The sequence below is a fragment of the Apteryx mantelli genome, chromosome 21 (assembly GCF_036417845.1).
Source record: "Apteryx mantelli isolate bAptMan1 chromosome 21, bAptMan1.hap1, whole genome shotgun sequence".
In the NCBI taxonomy this organism is placed as follows: domain Eukaryota; kingdom Metazoa; phylum Chordata; class Aves; order Apterygiformes; family Apterygidae; genus Apteryx; species Apteryx mantelli.
In genome coordinates, this window is record NC_089998.1 from 9,718,100 (window position 1) to 9,742,696 (window position 24,597).

Here is a 24,597-nt window from a genome sequence, read left to right on the forward strand (position 1 = left end):
ATAACTTTCTAAACACAGAGCACTTCTAATTTCGTAAGTGAACAAATGGTTCAGTTCCTACTGAAAACTTGAGATAGAGGAATGTGGTCCTGTGTCTGAGCCTTCTCAAGCTCCCTGTTGCTTCTTACTATCTCCTTCCAGTGGGTCCTTCTTGCGCTTTTTCTGTCTCTGCATTGGGATTTGGCCAAACTTCCACAACTACACTTCTCGTCTGAAACTTGATCTTGCTGTCTTTGGGCCTCTGAATTTATACAACCTATTGCACAGAATGATCAGACTCCTTGAATCTAGGTCAGAACACACTGACTGGATTGATTTAGCTATAGATATACTCTTTTTTTTTTCCCCCTCTCTCCCCCTTCCCACCCTCCCCCCTTCTTGGAATAAAAGCAGGTCCTAAAAACAAGCCAGAACATTATCAAAAACCTGACAGCCTGCTTAGGAGGCTGAGCAGAGGTTTGCTAGGAAAAGCAACTTGTTTTACTTTTGCTGCTGCTATGGTTTGACGATTGCTCGCAACTTTGAATTCTCAGAGAAAAGTGATTCTTTTAGGTGTTTTGCTAAATTCTCCCCACTTCTTTTCAATGCCTTGCTGAAAGGATCCGTGAAGCTGCTGCACCAGAGGCCGTGAAAGGTCACAATCTCTGTGGGATGCTGTAAAGCAGAGACTGAGAGGGGTTGGTGGTGATCTATTGATGTGTCTGTAATAACAACAAGAATAAAACGGTAGCCATAAACCTTTCATCCTGGGGGGTCCCACAGAGCTTTTCAGAACATGAGCCGGATCCTTGGAGGTACTGAGAGCCTTTGCCCAGCCATAAAATTGACACGAATGCTCGCTGCTGAGCACCCACCGCAGTGGGCTGCGCACCTGGCAGAACCCGGCCCCGCTGGGGCACAAGAATCACTTTGTCTCTGTGCGACTGCTTCTGTGGGAGGTCCCCGTAGCCGCTTAACGGCACAAAGCAGTTTAGATCGAGGACGACGTGTGAGCGGCTAAAACGATGCCGTACTGGGGAATGCATGTAGAGTTAACTGGCCCCAATTCCAAGCTTGGGATAAAGGAGGGAGGAGAAAGGAAGAGGAAATAATTCACTAACAGTATCCTATGTGGGTTAAATGTCTCATCCATCGTGATCAATGAGAACACTGCCGGGTTTTTTCCAGCAACACAAAAGGGTCAGCAGGGTTCAGCTGCCTTGCCCCTCCTGTCTCCTTTTAACCTCTCGCTCAGGCCTGCTGGGGCTGGGGGCGGTGGGTGGCGAGGCGAGAAGGAAGCAGGCTGACAGGCTCACCTCTGCTCCGCCGGGCTGTAGGTCTGTCCTCGCTGGCAGCTGCTGATGGTGATGGGGTCGAAGTTGTGGAAGGAACGCAGGGCCACCCCGGAGATGGCCACAAACTGGGAGCTGAAGCTAATGAGGACAGCCTGGGTGTGATAAAAAGGGTGACTGAGGTCATGGATCACGGGGATAATCAGGGGATTGTTCCTGCAGCTCAGGACGTGGACACCTGCCAGAAGAGAGACAAGATCAGAGGAAGGGTCAGACTTAACACAATTGCTTCCCGAAGCCGTTGGCACTTCAGAAGCATTTCACCCATAGGAACGGCCCTATAGAACTGAAAAGTTATGGTAAGCTGCCTGGAGGGGCTTCCCAAATCGCTCTGTAGAGCTTAGCAGAGAAGTATATCCCTCCAGACAGCTAAAGAAAGGCTGCCATTCTCTCTGCAAATGCGGTAGGCTCTCAGAGCAATTTCTTTAGACCATAGCTACATTTCTATTGTGCTCTGTTAAATCAGGAGCAACCATCACGGAGGAAGTGGAGTTGCACTATTGTAAAACCAGTCTGAGAGGACAGTTAAAGCCTTTATACTGTGCATCAAATGGCACCGGCAGAATGGGTGGCTTTGTGTACAGTGGGCAGTTTACCAGTGGCTTGTTTGTAGCTGTGCATGTCATTAGCACTCAACGTAAAACTTTTTACATCAGCTCTATGCCAAATGTGCCCAGTTTTGCTTTCGTTCAATTGTTTTCAGCCTTGGCTCTTTCCTGGAAAGGGCGAAGATGGTCTTGGAGAGAGAGAAATGAGGGTGATGGATACAGTGAGGATTTTGCAGGTGACCTCCTTTGAGAAGAAAATAATTCAAAGTATCTGAGGAGGTGGGGATGCCCAGTAGCGCCAGAGATGTGCTGGGGAGACTTCTTATCCCTTTTCCTTCAGAAGAGGAGGCACTCAGTCAGGAAGAAATTCCCACCTTCACGTAGAGATAACTTGAATTCAGATGGGCCAAATCCATCTCAGGTCTAACTCAAAGGACAGACAACTGTCAGTTGGCCTCAAAATTCATTAACTCAGATTCACAAGCTTGCAACTGACTGCAAAGTCCTGCCTCTACGGCTCCCTGTGGCATCGCTCCGAGGATCAGCTCGGCTCCAGTTCTGTTCACTTCACTGGAGTTCCCCCAGCAACGACTTTGGCCCAGGCCCTTTGGCTATCCCACTACACTTACAAATTTGAAAATAAAATAAATTCTATTTGCATGTTTAACTGGCTCAGGGATTTTTTTTTTCCACTTCAAGTTTTTTTGATTCAAAAGGAAAGGAAGAAAAAAGTTTTCATTTTTCTCCTTAGAAAGTGATTTCCTGTGAATTAGGACAGACTTCTGACCACTCTCTTTAAACATCTATCTCCCACCCTCTGTTTAAAAAAAAAAAAAAATCTTCCTGTAATAAAAAATAAAATAAAAAAGCAAACCTCTTTTTGTTTTGGTCTTTACCTGACCCTGAAATAACCTCTCTGTCTACTTGCCTCCCACAGGTCTTTTGATATCAGCTCCTTGTGGAACGGTGCACGTTTCTCACTTACAAACAGGTGCAGTTAATACTTGAAATCCCGGGTTCCCAAATTCCTTGGAAGTTTCTGCCTTCTCTGATGGAAAGCCAAAAAAGACCTTATGGTATGAGGCTGTTTATTCATTTCAGTTTCATTCCTAGTGCTAAGGTGGCATCCACAACAAGACAGATCCTCCGAGCTGCACTGCAGTTGCTGGTGCTTTCTGCCCCAACAAGGTAAATGGGGACTGACAGGGCAGCATTTAACTAACCTGCCTTCATTAGGAAAAAAAACCCACTTGAGGTAGAACAGGAGCATATTAGCAGGGGAGCATGAGTTAGAGCTATCTTCACGGTTGCCCCTGTTCATCTAGCTCTGTATCCATCCATTCACCCGTCCCTTAACACCTCTTGCAATGTACTCAGCAGCTGAATGCCAGTATCTGTAACCCACAGCTCTGAGGTGGTTGCCATCCTAACCTCTCCCTGTCCTGGGGAGACTCAAAAGAAACTTCTCATTATTTCTGGTGCATCCCCATGGTAAAAGCTTGTTCTGGCCAGTGCAGCAAACTGCAGTTCTGGGTACACTGCACTTGTGCAGGGAGTGCGCTTTAGCACACTGCGGCCTGATCTAGCTTTAAACTTGCTAATACAGGTACCAGTGACAGACATGCATTACAGCCCCGTGCAATCCAGCACAAGCTAAATGATTGTTACGTCATTTTAGGACGTACTTTTAGTTTGTTGCTGACTTCTGCTTAAGGCTGTCTGACAATCCAGTCAATCCTTCATCCCCTGCATGCCAAACTTGCATCCCAGCCGCAGTTTCTAGCTTGCTACAGGAAAAGGACCTAATGCTAAACCCAGAGTTCAGACAAAAACAGCTACTGGGAGCTCTGCCCAAGTGAGAACTGCTGGGTGGACCAACCTACACCTCTCCTCCTCTGCTCTAAGACAGACTTCCCTGAGAAGGTCAGGGGGGGTTTTCCATGATGAAGGCAGTGTCTCAACTGTGAAGATTTGCAGGCGTCAGTTTGAGGCATGCCAAACTCATGTTGCAACTTCTTCAAGGATTTCAAAACTTCGCCCTCAGTTTCCTCTTTGCTCCTCTTTCTTGCCCATTTTCTCTCACAATCTGTCTGTCTGTCTCTTTTCAAAGTGTCACATTAAGTAGTTGTTAGCATAGTTGTGTCTCTGTCATTTATTTCTCAGAGGGAAACAGTTATGTGCCACTGTTTTGCAAAAGGAGGAGGATAAGACCAGTGCAGGGGCTCTGTGCAAACTGGGAGCTATCCTAGTTCAACCTGCATAACTTGCTATGATTTTCTGTTTGTTCCTCTGACAACGGACACCTCACATTCTATCTTTTCCTCCACACCCCACCAATGTTATATATTGCACAGGATAGTCATCAAACACCTTTCACTTGCATGTGTCCCTTATCTTTTCCATCACTAGTAGGAAGTCAATATGAGTCTGAGCTTGGCAAAACTGCGAAGTTCTGGTAAAAGAAAGTTGGGGGAGGAGGTTATTTTTCCTTAAAAATCACTTTCAGTGATCTATCTTGGGACTTCAGTACAACTTGTAAGCCCATAGACTCTGTCACACACATCCGCTTGAAGCCATGCATCTCCCACTCAGCCTGCAAGGCCCCTGGTGTTAGAACTTCATCAAACCTGAAATACTTCACATGAAAAACGTTGGCCTAGATAAACCAAAATTTTTCATGAAGACCTTGTTACCCTGGAAAGAGAAGAGAAAGAGAGAAAGAAAACCATCCATCTCCTTGTGAGGCATCCAAGTGCCTTGATTATGATCTGCTTCATTGGACAACAGCAGCAGCAAATGGCCTTCTTCATACAGCTGGTTAAGCAGTCTTACCTGGAGCTCCTCCACAGGCATTATAATGAAGCTTTAGAAGACCCAGTATCCAGGCCATCAAAAAACAGCAGAAACCTCCCTATAAGCAAGATGCATCAAATGATGCATCATTTTCAACAGACTGAGTCGAACTCAGGTCCTGGCGTATTAAGCAAGCATTTTTCTGTCTGATCCTGGAAATACTGAGCAGGAGTACTGGCCACAGATGTTGAACAGGGCTAGCAACAGATTAAGCAAATAGTGAAGAGGGATTTGAATAAAATACACTCTTACCAAGATCATGACTTTGCTCCTTGGTGTCAAACAGCTGCACACTGATGGTTTCCTGCTTCTGATCCAGGTAGTAGGTGCCATCAGTGACCAAGTGAACAAGGACTGCCACAGCTACCATAGGCTGGGAAAAATAAGCCTGGGGAAAAAAAAGCCCCACAAAAGCTGAGGTGGATAAAAGGGGTGGGCTTTAAAAAAAAGCATCAGTCAGTGCAGAACATTTAAAATAACAATTCCCATTCTAGGTCACAGAGAAGTCTTCTCTTCCAATCTGTCCTACTTATTGGAGCTTTTATTGACTGTGCTTTATCTAGCACACAGGAAATCTAAACCCAGATACACAAACTAAATAAGACTTGAACTAAACAGCTCTGCAGCTGGAGGCTGTAACCTCTCTGAAGCTCAATGGACTTGTCACAGGAGGGGACTTCACCAGTCACTCCCTAGATGGTTACACGCTCATAGACTTTGTTTTGCTATTTTGCACCAAACATACTTCAAAGAAAGCAGCAGCTTGGCACTGGGAAGGCCATCCCAAGATATTTCACCTATTGAACCGCCAGGCAAACAGGAAACTTCTGAATTACCCTGGGACTTGTGCCCTTCTTACCTTGAGCCAGAAAATGGTCTGAGTCATGTGGGAATACTGGAAGTTGGCTGTGCAGGGATACCAGGCATACTGAGACACACCATCATTCAAGTCAATCACCTTAGTTCGACACATCTGAGAGAGAAAAAGGAAATGACAGAATGGATGTAAATGACATTGTGAAAGGATTATGACTGTTTAAAGCGGGACAAAAGTCCAGGTACATTGCTAGAATAAAATAATACATAATAATGATGTCTCTAAATACCATGAGATTATTCCAAAGTTAAGTTTTTGGGGTCTTTCACCTCAATAAAAATGTAAACATAAAAGGGATCAAAGGACTCACAGCAGCAGGATGGTAACCAACAGTTTCTTCTTGTACTTGATTTATTACTATGAGGGCTTTGAGAGTGTCCAGCCCAACTTTGCTCCCACCTAAACGGACCACCACTTTTCCACTGAAGTCAAAGCAACAGTCACTTCTGAATGCACCAACTCAAAGCAGGAGACAGCCTGTGGATGCACTCCACACTACTCAAGCAATGGCCTATTTAAGCCTGCATATCACTGTCACGCACAGATGGCCATGTAAACTTGGAAGTAAGTGTAGCCAGGAAAGTCCCGTCTCTACAACCAAATTTAAGCAAATGCAAGGATAATGTCTTTTAGTAACTACTTTCTGTAATTGGAGTCACCTGCTTCCTACATCCAGCATTTTCCATGGCAGGCAGAAGTGGGATTATAAGCAAATGTCTTTCCAGTAAAGAACAAGAAGATGAATCCAAAATGCTGGCATGGATGAAAAGCCCAAAGAAGAGAATACTTGAATTTAAGTACCAGAGAGTCTTGCAGTGACAACAGTATAGAAGACGTGAAAAAGAAGCTGCAAGAAATGAAGGATTTACATTGAAACCACACAGCTATGTGAAGCTGCTCTATAAAGAAGCAAACGTGACTATAACTTTCATTCCCCAAAGAAGAACAAGCAAGAGAATGTCCATAATGCAAAAAGCTGCCACTATATTAGAAAGATGCTTCCACCTGAGGGTCTCAGAGCATCTGAAGAGTACCTGTTAAGTTTCACAACACTTTGGCGACTTCAGTGACTTTCATTATTATCTAGAGGCACAGAGATAGAGGGAATTCCTTGTGGTCACACAGGATATTGGTAATGGAGCTATGAATGTAACCCAAGAGGCCAAAACATCTCAAATGGCTGTGCTAGCCATGTGACCAGCACACAAGAGAGTCTAGCACTGATTACAGAGATCACTTGTGCTAGGTGCTAAGTGGAGTCATATACTCTTGGGGACATTATTAGATTTCTTTCCAAGACCAGAGCCTAAACTGAGCAATCTGATGGTGATGTGCTGTCAGTAAAGCTGTTCCCATAAGCAATTTCCCTGATTATTAAAATAAAAAGAAAACCCTAAAGTGAAATGAGAGAATTAGCAAAGATGTTTTTAATGGTTTAATATACTATGTCCACTCAGTAATTATGCACAGAACTCCCCCCTTGGTCTCAGTAGGCAAAGTCAAGGCAATGTAAAGAGAGCCTGGGAAGGAGAAACCAGATTGGCCAAAAGTGAGGTAATCACTTCTATAATCTGAGTCTCTCAAGGTCCAGCACACAGGAATCTATGGGTAAAACATAAATCAGCTTTAATGGGCTGGAAGAAGATTTTTAGTTTATTTATTTTTTAAAACAACTGGGACCAAGCTTCATTGAGGCTAGCCAGTGGATAGTGTTACATTTTACAGCAGAGCAAGGCTTTACATAAACTATCTTTGGCATTTGAAATCCAGTCCAGCAATTCAACATGTATCATTTCGCAATTCTCTTTTCTTGCATTTTCAGCAGCCTGTGTCTTGTTGGGAGCATGGTTTTTATTTTAATACCTCTCCAGTTAGGGAATTTATCTTACCCACATCTGCAATTTATATGGTCATAGAGCACTTCGACATGAACAAAGGTCTCATTACTTTTATACGATTTCGTTCTTATTCTTGTATCTTCTCCTGCTCTATTGGTCAAAAAAGGTGGTTGAAAGAAACAAAAGTACTGACGTTTGGTGCATTTTAAGTGTCACTTACTGGGTGAGTAAAAACCTGCATTAAGAACTCAGGCAGACTTTCACCAAAAGTTTGAATCAAACCCAAAATAAACCACTGCTGAGGTGGTTTGGAAATCTCTGATAACTTTTAAATGCCTTGTTTGATTTGTGTGCGTGTGTGAACTGTAGCACTTTCTGGTTCTGCCTGAGACTATTAGTAAAAATCTTAACATCGCATAAAGAGCCTGTGTTTCAGACATGTGCAGCTGAGTTGTGCAGACTCAGTAGACTGGTCTACTTTGAAGAGGGTTTGATAAGCTTCCAGGCCTGCTGAGGCTGATCTACTACTCAGGCAAGTGATTCAAAGTGGTACTGGGGTAAAACAGTATTTTATGAGAAGAGTATGACTGAGAAGTGAGGAAAAAGTCTATTAGGCATGACGTCAGGAGTGACTATGATAGCCTCTTCTACACTAGCTGTTATCTAGTAAATTTATCTAGCACAAAAAGGTTCTTTAAGATTTTCTAATAACAACTCGATTGGATAAACTGTCCCAGTCACCTACAGATTCCACCATCTCAACAGCGTCTTTAACACACCTGGTAAATACATATCCTTTTCAACTCTAACCAATTATTGAGTGTCACACAACTGCAAAGTCTGAGAATTACTTGCCAGGATAATCTTTCACACTTCTGCCTTTAAGGCATCTCTTAGAAGATGACAGCGGTGTGAAGGCACTTACTACTACAATCCCATCACTTCTAACCTGCTGTTGAACAGTACAGAACAGTGGCATTCAGAGGGAAGAGGAGGGCACACACAAGAAAGGAGCATCAGGAGACACTGGGATTAGGACATGGCAACTTAGCGCATTTCAGCGGGCTGCAAGACAGAGCATCACCACTTCTCATGGCTACAAATTCATAGAAATTCATGTTGGTGAGAAAAAAAAAACTGTTTCCTAACATCATCCTGTTTGCTACAACGATGCAAAACAGCAGCTAAAGCACCTGACAGCTGCGGCGGGAAGATGGATAGATGTACTTTTCATTTCAGGGTGTTACCAAACACTAAAGCACTTGCTTTGAAGAGTGACAGAATCACACAGGACTCAAAACTTTGCTCACTGGGGATTATCCAGGTTCTTAGATCCATACAGTATTTGGGATCCAAAGGAGCTTAGTATCTGCTCCAAAGTAGTTGGGGAGTATTTGCATCTACTTACTGGGAGCCCATGTCATACTCCTCCCTAGAAAGCTGCTTTCAATTAAAAGAGCTAACGATGTCTGTTCCTTTCAGAGGGTTCTAATCCAGCTCATCTCCCACCCACACATTTTGTACACAAACATCGAGAGACAGAATGAACAAGGGCAGAGAGCGCTGTGGTATTTTCCCACAAGAGGGAATGCCTGGAGGTTTCCCTTTGACTGATTTATACAACCTTTTGTCAATCACAGAGACAACATGTTCTTCAAACTGCCTCTCCTGTTTTCCTTCTCTTACTCAAGGGGACCAAAGAATGTGTCAGCAGAAAGGGAAAAGTGATATATCAGGAAGTCTTAGTTCATTGCCACATCTAAAACACATTTACTATTGTAACAAGCATCATTCAACTCCTTTTCCTCATAACCTTTTACTTCCAGGTAATGTGGGAAAATACCAAAGAGCCAATTTAGGAAAGCATCCTCCTGAACGACTCCCAACCATTCCTGTTCCACGAGCAACAACTCTGCACGTATATATTGTGGGCAGCATTGTGGTTAGGTCCATTATCAACCTGCATCGTTACAGGAGCAATGGTGGTTGCCTTTGACTCTAAGCAATGTTACGTTGTGTTGATGGTCACCTGTTGTCAGCAAGCCACAAGTTAAGGATCACTGATGGTAGATTGGGCACTAGACAAGGGCTCAACACAACTGCATCCAGTGCACGGCTCCATTACCAACTTTCTGGTCAGCCCTTAACTTCTCCAGGCCTGAGAAGCCTGTGAGACGAGGATGATATTCCCCATGTCACACAGGCACCTTCAGGGTAAAAGCCATTAGTGACAAACAGGTGCAAAGATGTTACAAAGAGAAGGGACAAATAAGCACACAGGTGTGTGATGGATATGCCTCCCCACGAGTGGATTAAAAACAAACAGATGTCATCCAGCTCTGTCCTTCCAGTTGAGTGAGCACAGCCAGACACCACAGGCTTTGCATACAGTAGTGGTTCTCATCTCTCATATTGTTATATCAATATAATCCTAAGCGCAGACAGCCAAAGCTGCTATTTATACTAGGGATGCAGACCTACTCATCTCTGGCACAGAGCTGACGCTGCAGTTGGAGTGGACATGCCTGTGTGCGTGCCCACAGACAGCTGTAAGCAGAGCAAATCTCCAGTGCGCACATCGGTCTATTCTCAAAACCGTGTTCTCCCATCGTGGGGTTTCCTCCAAACCGTGTCTTCAAGCTAAGGACAGCTATGAAGAGCCACCACAACTCCTTTTCCATCAGGCAGTAGAGAGCAACCTTCTTCTGGAGGAAAACGTTGGAGGTGGTTATAAAGTCCCAAATGTTACATTGCTGCCTCTCCCTCCCTTCTTTTTACTGGGGACTGCACTGCTGCCGCTTCTGCACCAAGAGAGTCAATGATGTGGGTTTCTGGGTTGAAGTAGGCTATACACTGTCCTATTTGCAAAACAGCAACCGCAAAATGAGCAGGAACATGATCTACTGGCAAAACCCACATTACTATCTATTTTTGGAGTGCACCCATCCTGAATGGGATAGTACAAGTGCACAGAAACACTCACTGACTGATATGAAACCTGTGGAGGCACAAACAGGACATATTCTGTTGTTTGAAGATCCAGCTAAAGAACAGATTTCAACTATAATAATGAATCCTAATTAATCTACAGTTTTTAGCCGGCTGCCCTGCAGAATGTTCTTTATATTTAACCCAACAGATGCCAGAAATCCCATCCGTGACATAAGCAACATTTTAACACATCCCTTACAGACGAAACCTTTAACTCCCCAATGTCAGACATCAGGGTTGGCAGTCACTGAGAGGTCAGATTTTTAAGCCTGTTTTTGTTCTTGCAGACCTAAGGTTAATTTTACCCAAGGATGTGAAACTCCAGTGCAGTTGCTAAATATCAGGAAGGTTCCTGCTTGTTTATTGCCCAATATTATAAGGCAGCTTGACTGCCACATGGATGCCACTCAGATTGCCTCCTGCAGCACAGACCTCCAATCTGTTCTAAAAGCTGTTCCAGTGTTCTTCTCATTTAAGCTAGGAATTGGGTTGGAATTACAGAAAAATGAAATTGCCCATACTAGTGAGCAGTGAATCATTAAAAAGGCCACCATTTGGCTTCAACAAACACCTCGACAATCAGCCAATTTCTATGACCAATCCAAACCTCAGGGGCCCACAGAGCTCAGATGGAAACTGTACATGAACAGGCTTACTCAGGGGACATCCAGAAATTTTGCTCTGAGTTTTCTTCCAGATTCTGGTTAGAAATGTTTTAAGACTTGTCCCTTTATTAATATTGCGGATCTAGTATTTCCAGTGTACTGGATTTGTCCTGTCAGAAATATTAAGTCAATGGTTAGCTGATCAACTTAGAGAATCAGGATTGGGTCATTTCAGGTTGGGCTCTGAAACTTAAGGAAAACATTCAAAGTTATTTTATCCAAACAGGTCCGCATATCATATTTTTATGTGCACTAACCATGAATTTATAACACCAGGAAACAAACCCCCTTGCCCCCCAAAAAACAACTCTGCGATTCAGCAGTAGCATAGGTTATAAGCAGGCACAGATAAAAGGAGAGAAAGTTGTATCCTTTTTCTTTCAATAGCCTTCCTGCTTCTGATCCCTCGTAGTCTGCTTCCTCCTCCTCGACAGCAACTTTTCCTTACCTCTGATGCCCATAAACTGCATCTTCCACTCCAAACCTCCCCTTGTCCTCTGTGTCTGATTTGGCCACAGGGAAATAGTTTTCCCATAGTGGTACTTTTAAGAGGGCAAGGAATATGACTTTGAAAACACAGTTTTACTAAGTCTCGCGCTTTGTCTGCTTTTGCCTGTTTTTATTGGGTTACTTAAAGGTCTGAGGGCAAAAGATGAAAAACTAGCACGGTTGCTTTCCTCCAGGACAAAGGCATGTAGGCAGGTGATCAGCAGAGTTTTATCAACTGGAAGCTGATAAAACTCCTGAGGTAACACACTGATGCTATATTACTCCCAGATTCAGCTGGCTCAGAAGTAAGAGGAAATCTCATCTGTCAATTCTACTGGTGTAATGAAGAACAGAATCTGGCTGTGGGACTGGGAAGCAGACCATGTCTCCTGCAGGACAAAATAAAGCCCTCTTGCCAGTTGCTGTGTCCATTCTCTGCACAGCCACTTTCCATTTGAATCTGGAGCAGCTGATAGCATCTGAAGCTCGCAGATTTAGCATTCATTTATCCTGTTACTACAGTTTTCTTAGCAAAGATCCCCAATTTTCAGCTAAAGGATGGATTTTTTATTAATTTATGTATGTGAAAACATCACAACTGCTATGATGTTGGCATCAGTGGTTCGCTGCCAGGATGACATGGGGATAAATTCCTCTATTGTTACAATAAAAATGATAGCACTTGTTTCCAAAGGGAGACTCCCTTATGTAGAGTACTGGATGAAAAATGGGTCTGTGATTCACAAACGAGTGGAAGATGCAAAGGGCCATTTTGTTTGTCATATAAGCTGGTTTAATTTCAGGAAAACAAATGGGAGTTACAGGGATTTTCATTAGATGATGGCCCAGATTGCATGTGTATCCAATGTGTTATTAACTTTAGCTTTCTCAAAAAATGCAGTTATTTCCGTTCCAAAGAGTCTGTATGAACAATGTATTTGAATTTTTAAATCATGCAGGCCTGCGCTCTTTGAGCTTTCCTTTGAATTTCTGGTATCCCCAAATTCAAAGCAAATTTCATTTAAAAACATTGAGTTCAAATCAAAATCACAGAAAACCATAAACTTCACATGGTATACCTGAAAAAACTGTATATCAGTTCTGACTGGCCTTGTACCAAGCCCACATTGACTTTGACATCCAGCCAGGTGTAATCAAAATATCTAGGATCCTAGCTGGACCTACTGAGGAAAACAATATGGAGTTTTGATTTTATAACAAAACCCTAACCAGATGATTTTTGCACGGTTCAGAGAACCACTCCGAAGATGTCACTCAATCCCTGAGCCAGAAACTACAGAAAAAGAGCAAGAAAGAAGAAACAATTGTGCTAACGTGATTTAATGATCAGCTTGCATCTTTTGCACAAGCCCACAAGTAAATACTAGAATTTGGAGCTTACGAGTATAATTTGCACCTGCCCCTACTTCTTTTGCCATTCAGCAGTGCACATCAAATAGATGTAAAAAGAAGTGATAGCTCAAAGTGCATGGCAACAGAACAGAATCTCATAGGAAGCACATGCAAGCGTAACTGAACATTTTGCCATGTGCTCCTGCTTATTCATATCAGGGGGTTGCTATTTGTTCAACACAGCCGTAGGACATAAAGATGCTCCTCTCAGACAGCTACATTGTCTATCCCAGCACCGCTAGGATTTTCACCTAGAAGGGCTGATTCTCAAAATTCGCCCTGAATTGCATTCTACTATTACGTTTGAATTTCCAAATACATCTACGGTTACAAATAGCAGCCAAATGCAGCCTGCTAGACAGACAGCACGAAGAACATAGCACCCGAAGAAGACCTTCTACCTTCAGTTCCACAAACATGAGCCTCATTAAAGCTAAAAGACATTTTCAACCAGCAGCAATAGCTCTTGTCTACAACCTTCCACACTGCTGCTCACAAAAGTGTGAAGGCATTATAGACTGATAAGTGCTTTAGCAGACTGTATATCCATCCACTGGAGAGCGAGGTTAAATAAATACAGTAGCCAGAACATTATTGTTGGCTGCACACTCGGGTTCCCGAACTGCCTGTCTCTAACTTGAACCAGCTAGGTCCATCGCAGCAAAGCTTGCATGTAACTGCCGGCCAAGGCTGGCGGTGGGGGTGCTACGGCAAAGGAAAACAATCCCATTCCCTATGCATATACCACTGGTGAGTGGAGCAACGGACTTTTTTCTTTTTCTTTTTCTTTCTTTTTTTTTTTTTTTGACAGGAGTATTTCATTTGGGAGCAGCTGGCATCAGAAAATCAGGATGTCAAAAGCAGAATACGTGCCACACATTGGGAGGCCCTTAAAAACATGTTTTCTTATTATATTAGTGGATCCAACTCTCTGGACTCATTGTAGTTTTTCTGGTTTGGCAAGACAAAGAAGGATAGGGCTTGTTATGATGGACTTGGTAACATCCCTTCCTTCCTCCCCAAAGCTGGTCCTATAAATTTGCTTGGATGCAGAAAGCACACAGCTAGTTAGAAAAAGCCCCAAAGCAACACAACAAACGTCCAAAGACCTTTAGCTTGATGCAGAGGTCTCCATCAGAATAATACACTGGCTGAGACATACAGAGGTGCTTAGAAGCACTTGGGCAACATTTCTCACAGGAAGAGAGACAAATAGGAAAAAAAAAATCAGGCATATTTTTTCAACTAGCAAGGAGGAAAAAAATACAACACTCTTTGGTTTCAAGCACTGCAGGAGTAGACCCTAAATATCCCTCTGCTTAACCTCACCTCCCCTGAATAGCCCAAGTGCAAATTGGGTACGGTAGCAACTTCCAGGAGATGTGAGACACCGCAGGTGCCATCACGTTCTCCGAAGACTGCTCGCCAAGCATTGCCTCTGGCTGAAACAAACAGCCGTGCAGTGGTTAATGTCAGCTCTGACCACATGATCCCATTCAGGAAAGGTCAAAAGAGTGATTTTTCATTTAAAAACATCTGTGTGTTTAAAGAACAAAACTTTCTCATGTGCAGAAAACCAGGGGTTTCCAGCACTTTTATTTTCAGAGTTAAAATCATGTTTTTCGGTTTTGTTTAGGGTTATTTACCATGTAAACACACTGTACAAACCGCATGCAAGCCGCAACACACAGCGCTTCCGAAGGCAAGAATAACTGGGGGTGCAAATCTCTCTTCTCCCTCGGTCTTTTCCCTCCCGAAGCTGCACAGCTTTCCGCAGCACGCTCCTACTGAGCTAGCCAGACACCCAGTTGTCGTCCTTCACTATATGAAGACGTACATATGCCTCAGATCCTAAGGGTGTAAGTCTGCTCTGGCCTGTCAACAGGCTTTAATTGGATACATCCAGGGAGATGATGCATTGAGAAGAGACACTCCGGATGTAACAGCAAGAGGGAAGAATGTGGCGGAGACGCTCGCGAGCGCGGCGGGGGGCGCGCGCCCACGCGCTTGCGTAGGAGGGCTAGCACGCGCGTTTGCGGGGCGCCGGCTACTGTTACATCGCAGCCGTCAAAGCCTTTTGGTTTCCTATCCCACCACTCAGCCACACATCAGCACGCGCTAATTAAAATTAAACCGCCCTGCGGCTTGTTTTTCCTAATACCTGAAGGCAGGGCTTGTGGTATGCAAATCCAAAAGTTCCCCCTTACTTCCCTGGGCTTTTCCAGCCGTCACTCTAAAACCGCTGACTAACGGGACTGCCGCCGCATGAACAAATTCCTCTACACGAGTTGGACCATCCAGCGAGACTCTTTGTCGAGCAGCAGCCAGTTGCTTCCTTTGGCACGCGACCATTCACATCTGCCTCCAAGCAAGGTTTTGCTGCAGGTGCCTGGGGAAGCCCGTGGCTTTTATCTAACCTCAGAGCAGCGCCGGGTGATCTGATAAGCTTCAGACTCGAGCGGATTAAACCAGAGGACCACTTGGAGCATTTCCTCCTCGAATGTCTCAGGCTAGGGGGGGAGTTTCCAGAAACTCCCAGCTGCTCCCAGAAGAAGTGTCATCTGTGGGAGGAAGCTCACGGCTTCTTCAGCCTCATTGTCTCCCCAGAGTGGCCTCCGAGAGGACGGAGCGGGAGTGCAGGGGATGGAGGCGCTCACAGCTGCTGGAGTCTCGGCCTTTCCCACCAGAAATAACCTCCGGGACGAAGTAAAATTTCCATACGGCAGGGCCTTCCTTTTCCAGTAGGTAAAGGTCACAGGGTAAATGCAGTGCAGTGCACCAGGAAAAGATCTGCTTTGCTAGAAGGGTAGATTTCCAAAGCTATTTAGATGGGGAAAGGTGAAAAGAAGGCTCAAATGGAGTTTTCAAAAGCTCTCAGCAGGTTAGAAACACAATGGCAGTTAGATGCTTAGGCACTTCTATAAATCCTGAGCTGCGACCTTCACTGCTAAATGCTCAAAAACCCCTGAGAATTTGGCTGTGATTGTCCTCAAAGTCTTTTTTTTTTTTTTTTAAAGGAACCTACAGTTAAACTGTACAAAAGTATCATTCAACACAGATGATGGGCCCACCTTCAAACACAGAAGCGTGGGCTGCAGCTCCAGAGCTTTGCAGGGGCAAGCAAAACACAAACGTAGCTGAGCATGGGGGACTGACCGGGAGTGAGGGCAAGCCATAGCCCATCTCCTTTGGCACCAAACCTGCCTCTGAAACTAAGTCGCCTCCACTCTGCACTCAGCTTCCCCTGACAAACAGGGGACTCCTGTCTTACCCAGAGCGGTGATGCAAGGGCTAATGAACAGACAAGGGGAAAACAACGAGACACCTTCTGCCCAAAGTGCTCAGCTTCACGGTTTTGGTCCACTGACCAGAATGGCTAGCAGACCTTGGTATTTTCCTGAAACGAGGGCTTCTCCCAGTAAGTAGGTACATGCACACACAGGTAATAGCACCGACCATGCAAATAAGGACTTCCTGGCATGCGTTAAATGTTTGCAGACAGCCCTAAGGCCCTACATAGAAAACTGGGCCCGCAGGGCTTTTGCTGACAGCAAGGGCAGTTGGGCCCATTTACCAGATGGGTGAATCACGTCTACTTATCACATTCACAACTGAAATGACTTCAGAAGATACTAACTCTGAAACCTTACAGACAGTATTTCCAAAAATGAGAACTAATTTGGAAGTCTCCAACAGGGACGGCTCCAGCTGAGGTATCAGGATCCACGAGAGACTTATAGCAGCTCAAGATTTCATCCAAATGGTCCCTCTTTTTTTTTTTTTTTAAGATCTGTTTATTTGCAGGTAGGGACAGCAGGCTTAACTTGAGAGACCTTCCAATATGGTGTGCTTTCAGGACAATGCTGGGTAAGTACCATCCTCCAAAAATCATGCCTTCTAGAGACATCTCAAGACGAACACACCAGAATTGAGTGGCATTCAAAATGAGAGGTCTCTCACGACAATGTGGGCTTAAGTGCCTACAGTACTCTGAACAAGTAGTGCAGACAATCCTTCGTTTAAAAGAAAAAATAAATTCTCTGCTGCTGGCATGAGAAAGTTTACTTTCAGGCTTAAAGAAATGATCGTGTGGTTTTGAGGATGGCATTCCGTTCTGCTGAAGAATAGCACCCTGCCTGTCTGTATATCTGTGGCTTTGTAGCTACATTACAATCTTGGAGAGTTCTGTTTACATATTTTACATGTTTTCTTGTGCAGAACATGAAACCAAATTACATAGTAAAGGCCATTATGGCTTCGCTCTTGCACCCTTTTTCGTCCTCGCCTTCTGATCATTTGTTTTAATTCCATCAAAAGCTATCGACTGGGTATTTTTAACTTTGCTTGATTGACTAGCAATGCTTTAGGCAGGTTTATTCACAGTTGCGCAGGGAAATCATGCAAAAGCTGGTGAAACTATATGACGGGGGGTAGGGAGAAGACGGCTGGGGCGGGGGTGGGATGAGAAATGCTGAGAACCCTTCATGCATGAACAATGCAGACGTGTCGATGCATTTATGCAAAATCGTTCTGCTCTGAATGGAGAGGGACCCAAGACAAACAATCCGGATGGGATGCAGGGGAGCTATCCCACGCTTACGGCTGGACATGCTCTGCATCTAAAGGGTTCGGAGCAGCAACGGCAGATGGAGAGACTGGCAGGTTGAGGGGCAAGGGCCGAGGAGGGGGGTCTCCTTTCAGACGAGTGCATGCTAACGAGCCCTGCGATTGTTGCGGGGTCCTGTTTTCCATCTCACCGATGACAGAGGGGGTTCCAAGCTGTTTTCCATTACAGTGTGTAATCTGGGTGGGTGACTGGGTGTACAGCAAATATGATCATTAAGTGATATGTCAGTTCCTAAAGAAGCACATAATCCTTATTATTATCCAAGACAATATTCCTTCCTTGTCTGTCTTCTCCTCACCTCTAGCAACAACGAAACACATGGAATTCTGCTCTCGTTTTGTTAGTGATAAATGTCTCCTGGTCCCAGGAAGACAGGACCAATTTCCAGCACCTGAGGATTTTGGTTTGACCTTCATCTCTGAAAAGGTCAGACTGAACCTCTCTGAGAGTACTGATGGCTGCTTTGCTCTCTGCATCATCCTTTGTTTCTTTTATCTATTTTCTGTACAGTACACAAAGGGAACACAGTGTACCAGCCCCTGGTACTCACTGTTCTGTTCCCCTTAGATGACTTGCATATGTGCTCTTGAAAAATTATTCTAAAAACTAGTGGGGGAGGGGAATGGAAAGGAAAAAAAAATCCCTGGAGTGTTTGGTAAAATTGCTTGGAATCTCCTCTGACATCTCATTGTGTTCTCTGTCCTTCCCTTACACAAATCAGCCAGAGGCTACAACATCAGCCATGGAGTCTGAAGGTTTACTACTGCCAGGATCAAATGAGCACTGAAAGAAGAGGGGGACGGAGGGGAGAGAGGGAGCGAGCCGCTGTTTGTCCTAACAGGGAACAGGCAGTCAGGTGATGGACAGCATCCCCTTTTCACCAGCCAGCTCTGGATCTCCTCTATGGGTAACCATCTTTCTCAACCATCTCTCTGCAAGCCACTCTTTTTCATGCCTCTGTGTATAGAAATCCCATTTTTCGTTTCATTTTGCTTCAGAGATCTCCTCAAAATACTGAGGTATTTCTGAGCAGGAGCCACGGTCCTGAAGTTAGCACCCGTCTCTGTCCCAGCCCTGGCCTGGGTGCCCTCCGCACGGCCCATGTCTCAAAGGAGACAGTGCAGCAGGGAGACGGGGGAATAAAGACCAGTGGAATTCCCCAGGCAAACCACAGCAGAGCTACGAACAAGATCACCTCCTTTGGCAGGAGGATTGCAAAATCCAGCTTTCCCAGCGAGACAGATGGGAAATAAGGTTTCTAAACATTAGAGCAAGGAATCTGTGGAACAGTTTTCCATCATTTTGTACTGGGAACAAAAGCCGAACTGTGTTAGGACAAAGCCTGATTATTTCACAAACAAGATGATGTGAGGTGGCTGACAGCATTGAAATACAGTGGATTTAAGGACCCCAGAACCCCTTCCAGGTCTGTGTTCCCAGAAACCAAGCTCCAGCAGGACCTGAACGCAGTTTTCTTTTTTTCAAGATATGAACATTTCCTTTTCAAGAATTTCTGAACTTCCTAGTCGTGGCAGGATGACTAGGGTCAATAACTTACAGTGCCTGCACCATCTCTGAGGAGGCCTGGTGTTTAAACCTCAAATGGTAGCTTTACCTTTCAGAGCTTTGGTTTCCCCATCTATTAAATGGAACAAAAAACTCTTTCTCCAACTAGTGTGGCTGCAATAAGGCTTAATTAATCTGCATTCATTCAAAAGCTATGGAAAAAATCATTACTTAAGCCAAGGGTTCTTATGGCAAGGAACGTTCCTTCGAGATCCCCAGCCTGGATTTGCATGATGGCTGGGGCCAGGCTTGTAAATGACTCAAATCTGCTTAAGGGAGGGTTGGGGGATTCCCTTGGAACAGAGCCTCTGCAGCGCCCTGCCATCCCCGGCTCTGCGGCAGGAGAAGTGGAGAAGCCAGGAGGCTGGTGTGTCAGGACTACCTCCTCAGAAGCCTTCAGGTGACAGAGCAAATTGGCCGCTCTGTAGTATCTGGGGAAGGGCTGAAATAAGGATTAAGATTTGGGCTTCCTTGAACTAATTTTAGATTTGGAGCTTCTGTAAACTAAGCTGAAGCCTTCTGGTGGATCAGCCAGTACTGGAAATCTGCTCAGATGAGTACAGCAAACCTACATTCCTTTCACAACAGAATGTCCAGTTCATCTTTTTCCAGAACCGGTCTCTGATCACTCATGGTTCCTCCAATAATGGTTTTACTTAGTGGGATTCTGTTCTCATCCTCTAGAGATTAGCAGTTCAAAGCCTGGCTCTGCTATAAATAACAAAGACATTTGCAAAGCAAATCATCTTATTAAAAATGGGGAATTTTTTATCCCTCCAACCACAACAAAACTCTTACCGTTGAAGAGCAACAGGACTTGGCTGTGAGTTGGGAAGTTCAAAAAGGGCCACTTGCAGAGCTGACAGACAGACACCCTCCCTCTTCTCAGCAAGCTCACCCCAAAGGAAAGGAATGGCATCTCCATTAAAAGTTGCAGGTTTCCTCTCTTCCCCACTCCTGTTCAAGATTACTCTATTTGTTGGCTTTGCTGGATCTTTGGGGAATCACCTTCAGAGTTATATTTATTAGTCGAAATAAAACTGTGTGGCAGAGAACTTCAGCATCTTTCTCTTCAATTTTGTTATGGCATTTTCTTACCAGCTTTGGAGCCCTTGCTCTGCCATGTTATTTCTTCCATTATTCAGAGTATTTCCCCACTCCTGCCTTCCCTTTTTGTGGGAAATTTCAGACATACTGCAATTCTAGACATCTTCCTACTGCAGATGGAAGAATAGGCTTGTTGCAGTGAGTCTGGATGAGTGCAATTATGGGAACTGCAATAGGGGCAGGAGGGGGCCTCTGTTTGTGGGAAGGATGTAATAAAAATCCTCTTCAACAACTTCTTACTCCATACGAGCCCCTGTGGGGTACCCAGAGGGAAAATAGGGTGTGTTAGTCTGGGAACAAAAATGAATCCCAGGATCTGTTTGCGCCCAGCAGCATCAGGAAAGAGTTCCCTTTTGATTAACTATGGCTGAACTGTGTCTTTTTCCATACATGGGAAAAACAGGTACTAACAATGACATAAGGAGATATGGTGACTTGCTCTAATCAACTTCTGCAGAACTGGGAGGAAATGCAAAGACAGACAGGGCTGTTAAGGGGCTGGCCCTCTAAATCGCCAGTGCAACCACCAGCTTCCCAGCCTTGTGCACATGTTGCTCTAATGGGAGTAAAAGCAGCAGCTTTCTGAAAGTGCAACAATAAAGATGCAACTATTCTTTAGTCCTTTCTTATATTTCTCTATTAGAAGCATTTAAAGGCTCCATAGGAAACCACAAACAAATCAGTTCTCCAAATCGGGAGTGACACCAGCAAGAGGTGAGGAGAAATGGCGTCTCCAGCCTCATGTGGTTACTCAGCACACGCCAGCCCTCTGCCTGCTCCTCTCTCCGAAACCATGGAGTTCCCATCTGAGGAGAGCCAAGGTAAACAACCCCTCCTGAAACCGGCCTGTCTGAGGCTTCCTGCAAGGGCAAGTCTGTGTAGAAAAGACGCTTACCAAAAAAACCCCCCAAAATCCAAGGCCATCCTTCTTGTACAACCTACTCGAGAAAGAAAGGGAGACTAACAAACTAGCTAACGCACTCGCACAGTGCTAACTGTGGCAAGAGAACATTTGCGTGCAATGACAGTGCTGAGATTGAACCCACAAAGGCCGTTTCGAGACCCCGATTTGTCGAACCCTCCAGGAGGGCAACGCCGCCTCCCTTTCACACTGGCCTAGTCCACCCCATACGTTCCTCCTGAGCATGCTTCACTGATGAGGCTTTTCCAGGGGGGTTGTCCAGGTAGGCCACTAGTTGGCTTGTTAAACTCATGTGTTGTCACACCCAGGTGTCCTTAAGATGTCAGCAGGACATATCCTACCCCCTCCTACCAGCAGCGAGAAGGCTGATCCTGGCCAGATCCAAACTAGTTGGAAAAGGAGTCCCTGGGGACTTTCAATACGGAAAAAATTGCAGCTATCCACAAAACAGATCAGAGTCCAAGCACCCTCTGTCTGTGTATTTATGCTTACTGGATCTGCACTTTAGCTAATATAAATCTGCCTAGCACTACAGACTTTTTGTAGTCTTTGCCAGCTTACACCAGCTGATGACTTAATGCTAGCATCAATAATCTTTAGCACGAGAAAGGCCCTGAGAAGTAAACAGTGCTGCGGAAAACACCACACAACCAGCACATCAACACTGATAATATTTCACACACAGCGGAGAGCAAAGAGAGGCTGTTTACAAACTCGCAGCAAGAACAGTAGGGAGAAGAGCAGCCCGAGAGCACGTAAAACCCTTGCTGCTGAAATTCCTCATGCAGTCAAGAGCAGGTACCAAGCAGCATCTACTTCGAGCATCTGCGGAGGACGCCAGATTAAAAATCAAACTGTAAAAATACCCTGCACCAGTGCAAGTGTTTCTGTGCTGGTGCGATGTTGCTGACTGGTCCTCTTTGGCTTTAAATATGATGCTGTCAGTACTAAGAATATTTCTTAATCAGCACTGAAGAGTGGCTGCCAGGAAAGTAGAAGTGGCTGTCTATCAGTCTTGCTTCTGCAGAAAGAGTGATTGTTTAAAGGGGGGGCTGTTTGACCTTTGCATTTTTCAAATGTGTATCTCTTTGCCAAGACCGTGTCATTCTTTGTAAGTATTTTGTTGTTCAAAACAAATCTTATACTGTGAAGTCTTTTTTTTTTCCTTCCCTCAGTATGTTGCTATTCAGCAGTCTCATACTAACAAGTAACAAATCAGCATTTAAGATCCATCTCTAAATGATAAGCAAATGCGCGCATCCTACTTCTGAGGAGCAACCAACCCTGTAGAAGGAGGCAATGTCTTTGGTGAATTGTTGGTAAACAGAGCGGGAAGAGCAAGCAGGTGTGGGACGGGCAGTCTCAGAGGGAATCCTGCAATAACAAGCAAGTGTGCTCAGACTTCTGCTCATAACCCATCCTACCACACAAGCAAGAGCACGCAGGCAGATATTCCTGAGTAATATCACAATAGCAAGCAAACCTGTGACACCTAGCCCTCAGAAACAGCCTAGGCAAAACTGTGACAGAAATGCAGCCGTAGAGAAAAACAGGTCTTCAGATAGCTACAGATGAGAAACATCTTAAATCATGAAAGACATATTTAAAATGCTTTAAAGCACCTTGAGAGTGCCAGGGCAATTATGAGAAATGCGGATGGCTAACAAACAGTCAGCTTATGTATTCTGTATATTACTGTGCACTGCACTCAAACATATCTTTCATGGCATTCTTGATGAGAAGCCAACACAAATGCCACTCTGATTAATCAGGAAACTACCCAGCAACAACATGAAAAGTTTGCACAACACCAGCAAGCACACAACCTACTCGGAAAGATATCTGGATGAGGAAAGGTGCCCCTTTCATCAACAGAAAAAACCCTAAGGCCCAACGATTGTGCAGATAATGAAGCCAAATGTTTACACATCAGCGGTCATTACACGTGGTGATTAGAGGAGATCTTAGGTTAATTTTCATCTCGTCCAGCCCTCTAGTTAACAGATTGATGACCTGCTGCCCCACCTAACCTCTCCGGAGTGACAAGTCAGGTGCTCTTTCACAAGCTCTGAAGCTGTCTTGTTCTTGGGGAAAACAAAGACTCTCTCAACATATATGACTATAAAGGTCAATGAACCCCATGCACTCAAACTGGTGTAATAGGACCAGCTGAGCTAAGGCAAAAATTCCTTTTGCTGGAAGTAAATAGCACACTGTTATCTCTCCAGGGGCCAGCCAATAACAGGAGGCATGTTCCCATTCACCACGCCACTGTGTGATATGCTAGTGTTCTGCCTATAAATACAACAGCTTTTCTTTTTTTTGCCTTTTTTTTTTAAACAAGGTTGTGACAACTTCATCTCATCTGGGTACAACAAACATGCTTGAGTTGTGGCTACACAGCACGGCTTTTTGTTGTGTGTGCGTGTGTTGTTGTTTTTTTCCTCCACACGACCATGTGTTACCTACCGCACAGCAGAGCTGTGTTTCCACCAGCGCATAAGGAGAAAATCAGAGCAGCTATCCATAGCGACTGCGTAGGGGACTGAGTGCCTTGGGGACAGGCACATAAAGAAGCACCTGAACTGCAAACAGGGGGCTTCAGACTATTCTACAGCGTAGAAAGCTCAAATAAGAAAGAAGCTACTAAGGCACTGGTAGGGGTCCAGTGGAAAGTTTCTTTTACAATGTGAAATAATAAATGAGACCATGACAAAAAGGCAATACTGGGCTCAAGATTTTGTCTTGGTACTATGCCAACTAACCACGCTTTATGTGTTTAAAACTGACCTGGTCATTAATTTGTTACAGACTTGTGCAATGTGAACAAGGCCAAGTCTCTTGGATAAAGATGTTTTCTCTTGCAAGCCAACTGGAAATGCTTAGCATTTACTATTCACAAAGAAATCTGCTTGTCATATCTGTGACACTGCATTCCTCCCTTCACTGCCCACTCAAGACACCTCCCAGATAATTAGACTGGAAGAATGACTTTACTGCATCAAACCAAAAGTCCATTTAGTCCCGTGGTCTGTCTCTACAGACAGACAATGGCAGATGCTGAAGGAGGAATATAAGAAGCAGCTCTTGTATGTGATGATACTTTTCTTGCTGTAGCCACTAAAAAATGACAATAAGCAATGTGGGCTTTCCTGAGCCAGAGGGTTACATCTGGATTGCTGCATCTGCATTGTGTACAGACGTTTGCCAGGCATTTATCTAATATCTTTTTGAACTGATTTGGATCTGATTCTCGCAGGGAGACAAAGGTAAGGTTATGGTAAATTGAGCTATTTATGTTGCAAAGAAGACATGTAAGAAGAGGGGGATAAAACTAATGAATGGCTTTGGGAACAGATGGAACCTTTCT

General features: G+C 44.5%; 1 protein-coding gene across 1 annotated transcript in view; it reads right to left on the reverse strand.

The window, feature by feature from the left end:
* The window catches only part of PAPPA (pappalysin 1), a 184,015-nt gene that overhangs the window by 50,466 nt on the left and 108,952 nt on the right, over positions 1-24,597 (reverse strand). Inside the window, exons 11-13 of the mRNA XM_013953802.2 lie at positions 5,592-5,705; positions 4,985-5,120; positions 1,296-1,509 (exon numbers count right to left, since the gene is read on the reverse strand). Of these exons, the coding sequence (XP_013809256.2) occupies positions 1,296-1,509; positions 4,985-5,120; positions 5,592-5,705 (464 nt within the window). The remainder of the gene's footprint in view (positions 1-1,295; positions 1,510-4,984; positions 5,121-5,591; positions 5,706-24,597) is intronic.